The sequence below is a fragment of the Coregonus clupeaformis genome, unplaced genomic scaffold (genome assembly GCF_020615455.1).
Source record: "Coregonus clupeaformis isolate EN_2021a unplaced genomic scaffold, ASM2061545v1 scaf0279, whole genome shotgun sequence".
Classification (NCBI taxonomy): domain Eukaryota; kingdom Metazoa; phylum Chordata; class Actinopteri; order Salmoniformes; family Salmonidae; genus Coregonus; species Coregonus clupeaformis.
In genome coordinates, this window is record NW_025533734.1 from 211,851 (window position 1) to 220,095 (window position 8,245).

An 8,245-nucleotide genomic window follows, 5' to 3' on the forward strand; every position below is an offset into this window, starting at 1 on the left:
AGTTGGGCATCTCCGGCGCGGCTCACTCTTGGATTGCGTCCTACCTGACAGGTCGCTCCTACCAAGGGGCGTGGCGAGAATCTGTCTCCGCACCACGTGCTCTCACCACTGGTGTCCCCCAGGGCTCAGTTCTAGGCCCTCTCCTATTCTCGCTAATCACCAAGTCACTTGGCTCTGTCATATCCTCACATGGCCTCTCCTATCATTGCTACGCAGATGACACACAACTAATCTTCTCCTTTCCCCCTTCTGATAACCAGGTGGTGAATCGCATCTCTGCGTCTGGCAGACATATCAGTGTGGATGACGGATCACCACCTCAAGCTGAACCTCGGCAAGACTGAGCTGCTCTTCCTCCCGGGGAAGGACTGCCCGTTCCATGATCTCGCCATCACTGTTGACAACTCCGTTGTGTCCTCCTCCCAGAGTGCAAAGAGCCTTGGCATGACCCTGGACAACACCCTGTCGTTCTCCGCTAACATCAAGGTGGTGACCCGATCCTGTAGTTTCATGCTCTACAACATTCGGAGAGTACGACCCTGCCTTACACTCCCTACACCCAAACGAGGGCATTGCGTTCATCCACCTCTGGCCTGCTGGCCCCCCTACCTCTGCGGAAGCACAGTTCCCGCTCAGCCCAGTCAAAACTGTTCGCTGCTCTGGCACCCCAATGGTGGATCAAGCTCCCTCACGACGCCAGGACAGCGGAGTCACTCACCACCTTCCGGAGACACTTGAAACCCCACCTCTTTAAGGAATACCTGGGATAGGATAAAGTAATCATTCTACCCCCCTTACCCCACGCCAAAGAAATAAAAAAAACATATTGTAAAGTGGTTATCCCACTGGCTATAAGGTGAATGCACCAATTTGTAAGTCGCTCTGGATAAGAGCGTCTGCTAAATGACGTAAATGTAAATGTAAATGAGTCCAGGCTGAAGATGCAGGAGATTACTACTGTCAGAGTTTACACTACCCCAACAGTGTCTGGGTGTTCACACAGTGATACAGAGTCGTACATAAACCTCCCTCAGTCAGACTGCACAGTGACTGTACTGCTACAGCTGGGACCTACTGCAGGTGCTGGGGGGGAAGAGACAGTGACATGGAACACTAGATGAGGTCAACTGTGTCATGTGACAATATGGTTAGAAAGCAATCATTCAGTTCACATGACCATCATCATCATCATTAACATCATCATCATGGTTTTAACCTGTTATATTTGTCATGGCCTTTAAGTGTGTATAACATTTATTTGAAGTTTTGAAACACTGGTCCTCTGTATTTCAGCTGGTAGAGCACGGCGCTTGTAACGTCAAGGTAGTGGGTTCGATCCCTGGGACCACCCATACACAAAAATGTATGCACGCATGACTGTAAGTCGCTTTGGATAAAAGCGTCTGCTAAATGGCGTTTTATTTTATATTACCTGTCAATATGTAAAGCAAGATCTACAGATGTAAAACAAAAGGTGTTCTGACCTCAACATTACTTCAAAGTTACAATCACTTCAGCCCCCCAAAACAAGTCCCAAAATGGACCTCAACCAAATGTCTGATTTAAATTGTGATATTCTACCGTTATATTAACTGTTTTCATGAGCAGGTTACTGACTGTTAGATCTGTGAATGAGACATGATGCTGGATTCAAACATGAGACACATGTACACTACATACACTATCTATGTAAAGTATAATATCCATTTTATCTGTAATTAATTACATGGTGGCATATCTGTTATGAGTCCCTCCCTGAATCCACCATAGAGGTTAAGACCAGTCCACTCCCTCACATCTGGCCCAGTCCAGGATATTACAGGCAGTGAAACTGTTCAACTACTAGACTGGTATCTGTGGGAGTGAAACTGAGATTTGCATAGACAGGGCTGGGTGGTTCTGCTTGTCCCAGAATAGAGCAGCACTGTCACCAGATGTTCACTCTGTTCCCAGGGGGTTGGAGGTAGAGAAGACTGTCACTACACTATATAGCAGCGTTTCCAAAACTCGGTCCTCGGGACCCCAAGGGGTGCACGTTTTGGTTTTTGCCCTAGCTTTACACTGTTGATAAAAAATAATAAACTAATCATCGAGCTTTGATAATTTGAATCAGCTGTGTAGTGTTAGGGTAAAAAACTAAACGTGCACCCCTTGGGGTCCCGAGGACCAAGTTTGGGAAACACTGCTATACCTTGAATTAGTGCCACTTGTAATAATTGTATTTTTTTTAAATATATTTAGCTTCGAATCACAGCCTATAACACACGTGAGAGTCCAAGATATCGGTTGACTGTTTGATAGTTCTTCTTTTATTACTGTAAAGTCTGTCAAGTCAAACACGTCTGACACAGACTCAGTATCCTGATGAATGAAGACAGTCAACTACTACCATGGCAGCAGCTCTTCTATTATATCATAGTATATTGTGATAGTATTAAATACTGGTCAATTATGATGTTAGAGTGAGTTTTAGACTTGACCGTTTTTAAAGACATCATTAATCAGCCTTACTGAATACATATTTTTCCAGAATATTGCAAATATACAGTATCTATGATCCTGTTTATTAATAAAAACATCAAAAATATGCATTCCAAAAAGAAATCTTTATTTTAATCCATTATCACACAATCGAAGCATCAAAGCAAACATGATAGTGAATAAAAGCAGATCACATCAAATCTAAAACGAACAAAATCTCAATCTACAGAATGGATTGACACATGAACTCAAGCCAAGCCCCCTGTTAGTCCACACCAGAGTGATCTCTAAATCAGAGAACGACTGATTTTAGAACAAAGCAAGTCAAAGCAGAGGAACCAGCATCCTCTCTCCACAGGGGTGTGTGACTGAGGGGTCCTAACCAGAACAGTCAGCCCTCCTCAGGGTCTTGGTGACTGAAGTCTGGGATTTCTGCTGGGCTTCACAGGTCACCTCTCCTGCCTTGGTCCACTCCTGGGCAGTGAGAGTCAGGGTGCTGCTCCAGCTGTACAGGCCGTCCTTCTCCTGGACCCCGGGACTGGCCTCCTGCTTCTTGCTGGTCCCGTCCACTTTCCAGCTCATGGTCCAGTCTGAGGGGAAGCCCTTGTTGGCCAGACACATCAGTGTGGCTGTTGTTGTACTGGACAGCTCCTCACTAGAGGGTGGCAGGACGGTGAGGGTGGGGGAACTGTTACCTGGAACAAACAGAACACATCAACTAAGTAACTACATCAAGTACAGTTACAGTAAGAGATTATCTTCAGCAAAGGACACATCAAAATAAAGTGAAATGTAAATGCCTTCAAAATATGAATGTAAAAGTTAGATTGTTTAAAAGTAATATGATACAAAGCAGATTTATGAACCAAAGTGGTTAAATAACTAGAGTTACTAGTCATACGGTGTCAGTTATACATGTCATACAGATATTTTTTGGGAATGGATCTGGTCAGAATAGCCTTCTCATATTCATAGTATTTGCAAAAGCTGAGCATAGATGAGTTTTAATCGCATATCAACCATGGTAGATCATGAAGTATGTTACAAACATAACTGAGACCCTTTGTCTTCATACTAACAGTGAAGGCTACCATGAACTTAATGCAACAATAATGACTACTATATCCAATGCTATTAAATAGTAATCATACCAGAATTAAGAGTTATAGTCTGCAATCATACAAATCAGACATAAATAAACCTACAATTAAAATATTTCGATTCAATAAAATTGCATTAGAAAGAAGGGTCAGTCAAAAGCAATTAAAACATTTTGAACATCTAAAATCACAATATTTTCATAGAGACAGAGTTTAAGAATAACATACTTAATAAGTGTAATCAGAAAGAAATATCAAGAGAGCTTGTTACTTACTTCCAACATCTAGTCTGGTGCCGCTACCAAAAGTGTACCACTGTGATACAATCCCTATTACTGATTGTACAAAAACCTCCTGCCCATTGGGCAAGCTACATTTCTTTAGACTGTGGTTGAAATCATTGACTCTAATATGGTATGAATACTTGCCAAAGATAATTTTATCTTGTTCATTTGAAGTAAAGTGTTTTTTGTGTAGTTTTCCCCCCAAAATTGCTAAACCTGTTTATTGAACAATTCCTACAAGGTGCAGTATGTTTATTCATACACCTAATCTAAAATGTAGGCTAATCACTCTCATCATAGAAAAATGCAGGTCAAATTTGATAAGATGTAATAGCGTTCATATTCAAATTGGTCATAGTATGTGTAGGCCTAGTATATTTGTCCAGAAATCAACTAAAAAATGTAAGTAAAAGAATCCTCAATATCGAGGTTAAATTGATAGAGAAATTGAAACACAAGATCAAAAGGTGAATAAAACAGTTCATTTTGTTGTTTACTTACTTCCAACATCAAGTCTGGTGCCGCTACCAAAAGTCCACCACAGTGATACAATCTATGTTACTGCTGGTACAAAAACCTCTCTGTGTTGTGATGCTGCCGCTGTTACAGTGAAGATCACTCATACAGAATCACATTTAACACAAATACACTATAACATCTTCCAGGTAAAACAAGCAGTTCATATAAGCTGTTTCTAGATAATACAAATATGTATTGTATCTTCAATCCAGATATGAGTATTTTTTCCTTCTTCTGTGTACCAGGTGTTCTCCTAGTCTGTAGGTACAGTCCAGCATTAGATCCAGTGTTGCTAGTATTCCTCCATATTGTCCATATGAAAGACAACAGCAGCAGCAATACTGATAGTGATCCATGTTGTATATTCCTTCATTAAAGATGTTGATCTCAGATTTAACAGTTGTGGTAAAGTCACAGAGGACAGACAACACTACCAGAGGAATCCTACCAGCTTTAGTTTAGAGAAGTGTTCACTAACTGATTAGAGGAACTTACATAAGAGACCAAGCATGAGTGAACAGACAGTTCATTATATCTGATCATCATCAGAATAAAAATAAATGGTGGTGTGACATAAATGTTGCATATATTAGTTATTTGCGTAAAAATGTTTGACGTTATTAAAGGGAAGTTAGGTAGCTAGCGTTTAGAGCGTTGGCCTAGTAACCAAAAGGGTGCTAGTCCAGATCCCCAGGCTGACACTGATTTGAAACAGTCATTTGCATAATGCATCTGCCTCACTGCTCTAAGAGTGTTTATAGCGCTGTGAGTTTAACACTTCATGACTGAGAGCTGTCCTTCATGACAACAGAACCCACAACAACCATGACTTTTATCACCATCTTCATCTGGACACTTGCTTTCTGCTTTCAAGGTTACACTTTTCAGAATTTACTGTTGAAAAAGAATTACATCTACACCATTGAAATGTATATCAATGTTAATATTTCTATTCAGAACAATTTATTACTATATTAAATATTTTATTCATAGAATTTTTTAATTATATTTTTCAGAATCCAGAGGACAGATCACTGTGACTCAGACTCCTGCAGTGAAAGCTGTTCTCCCAGGACAGTCAATCTCTCTGAACTGTAAAACCAGCAGTGATGTGTATCCTAACTGTGGTTCATCTTTGCCCTGTATGGCCTGGTACCAACAGAAACCTGGATCCATTCCCAAACTCCTTGTTTATCAAGGAAGTACTATTAACTCTGGGACTCCATCTAGATTCAGTGGCAGCGGATCTGGGAGTGACTTCACTCTGACCATCAGTGGAGTCCAGGCTGAAGATGCAGGAGATTACTACTGTCAGAGTCACCACAACCCCAACAGTGACTGGGTGTTCACACAGTGATACAGAGTCGTCCATAAACCTCCCTCAGTCAGACTGCACAGTGACTGTACTGCTACAGCTGGGACCTACTGCAGGTGCTGAGGGGAGGAGACAGTGATATGGATCACTGACTGAACTAAAATACACTGAACTAAATATATCAGTGATGCTGACAATAATGTCAATTTATCCACCTTTATGTTAAAGCATTCCTGAACAACCATAGTTCCAGACTACATACATTTCTTTCCCTTTTGCTATGGCAAACATTTCAGATAATAAGTTGAATGGACTCCATCTATGTGAAATAATGTCTCACATTATTTCAAAGTTAATATCCCAGTCTCTGCAAGGTCCGCCAGTCAGGTAGTAAGTTTCAAGCAAAGATTCAACCATATTCACTGAGATTATATAACATGATTATAACCCATTAAAACAACCTGAGGTTCTGTCATACAAGAGACAGTGACACGGAAGACTGGTTAGTGAAGTCAACTTTGAATATGTTTAGAAAGCATCATTCAAATCACATGTTCCCCATCATCATCATTATTGTAGTGCACCTACAAAAGTTATTTGAAGTTCTGAAATACCCACAATACCAGTCCAATATGCAAAATAAAATGTACAGAAGTAAAGAAAAAGAAGGTGATGTTACATCAGCATCAGAACCCCAAGATACAATCCCCATATGCACCTCACAACCAAATATTGATGTGATCATCTGGCATTATACTAACTATTTTGATGAGCAAGTTACTGACTGTTACATCTGTGGATAAGACATGATGCTGGGTTCAGGCATTAGACATATCTACATTATGTATAATATCCATTTTATCAGTCATAGATTACATGGTGGAATATCTGTTATTGTACCCTCCCTGAATCCACCATAGAGGTTAAAACCAGTCCACTCCCTCACATCTGGCCCAGTCCAGGGTATTTCAGGCAGTGAAACTGTTCAACTGCTAGACTGGTAGCTATAGGAGTGAAACTGAGATTTGCATAGACAGGGCTGGGTGGTTCTGCTTGTCCGAGAATAGAGCAGCACTGTCACCAGATATTCGCTCTGTTCCCAGGGGGATGGAGTTAGAGAAGACCAGGGGAAATATAATGGAGAAGGGTAGACTAAACAATGTTGAAAACCATTGCTAAAACATCTAATATAATAAAATCACATTAGGAATTAAACATTATAAATACAGTGCATTTGGAAAGTATTCATACCCCTTGAGTTTTTCCACATTTTGTTACATTACAACCTTATTCTAAAATGTATTATATTGTTTTTTTGTCCCTCGTCAATCTACACACAATACCCCATAATGACAAAGCAGAAACTGATTTTTATACATTTTTGCAAATGTATATAAAAAAAAAACGAAGTAATACATTTACATAAGTATTCAGACCCTTTACTTTGTTGAAGCACCTTTAGCAGCGATTACAGCTTCGAGTCTTCTTGTGTATGACGCTACAAGCTTGGCACACCTTTATTTGGAGAGTTTATCCCATTCTTCTCTGCAGATCCTCTCAAGCTCTGTCAGGTTGGATGGGGAGGTCTCTCCAGAGATGTTCGATAGGGTTCAAGTCCGGGTTCTGTCTGGGCCACTCAAGGACATTCAGAGACTTGTCCCGAAGCCACTCCTGCATTGTTTTAGCTGTGTGCTTAGGGTCGTTGTCCTGTTGTAAGGTGAACCTTCGCCCCAGTCTGAGGTCCTGAGCGCTCTGAAGCAGGTTTTCATCAAGGATCTCTCTGTACTTTGTTCCGTTCATCTTTCCCATGATCCTGACTAGTTTCCCAGTCCCTGCCACTGAAAAACATCCCCACAGCATGATGCTACCACCACCATGCTTCACCTTAGGGATGGTGCCAGGTTTCCTCCAGACGTGACGTTTGGCAATCAGTCCAAAGAGTTCAATCTTGGTTTCATCAGACAAGATAATCTTGTTTCCATGGTCTGAGAGTCCTTTAGGTGCCTTTTGGCAAACTCCAAGCGGGCTGTTGTGCCTTTTACTGAGGAGTTGCTTCCGTCTGGCCACTCTACCATAAAGGCCTGATTGGTGGAGTGCTGCAGAGATGGTAGTCATCCTGTAAGGTTCTCCCATCTCCACAGAGAAGCTCTGGAGCTCTGTCAGAGTGACCATCAGGTTCTTGGTCACCTCCCTGACCAAGGCCCTTCTCCCCCGATTGCTCAGTTTGGCTGGGCAGCCAGCTCTAGGAAGAGTCTTGCTGGTCCAAACTTCTTCCATTTAAGAATGATGGAGGCCACTGTGTTCTTGGGGACCTTCAATGCTGCAGAAATGTTTTAGTACCCTTCCCCAGATCTGTGCCTCGACAATTCCTTCGACCTCATGGTTTTTGCTCTGACATGCACTGTCAACTGTGGGACTTTATATAGACAGGTGTGTGCCTTTCCAAATCATGTCCTACAATTGAATTTACCACAGGTGGACTCCTATGAAGTTGTAGAAACATCTCAAGGATGGTCAATTGAAACAGGATGCACCTGAGCTCAATG

General features: G+C 41.5%; 1 gene segment (V, D, J or C); it reads right to left on the reverse strand.

Annotated features, from left to right (window-relative positions):
• Nucleotides 1–2,587: 2,587 nt before the first annotated feature.
• Nucleotides 2,588–3,906, reverse strand: LOC121580049. The segment is given in 2 exon segments: nt 2,588–3,176; nt 3,857–3,906. A coding segment is annotated over 1 exon segment (243 nt).
• Nucleotides 3,907–8,245: the final 4,339 nt, after the last annotated feature.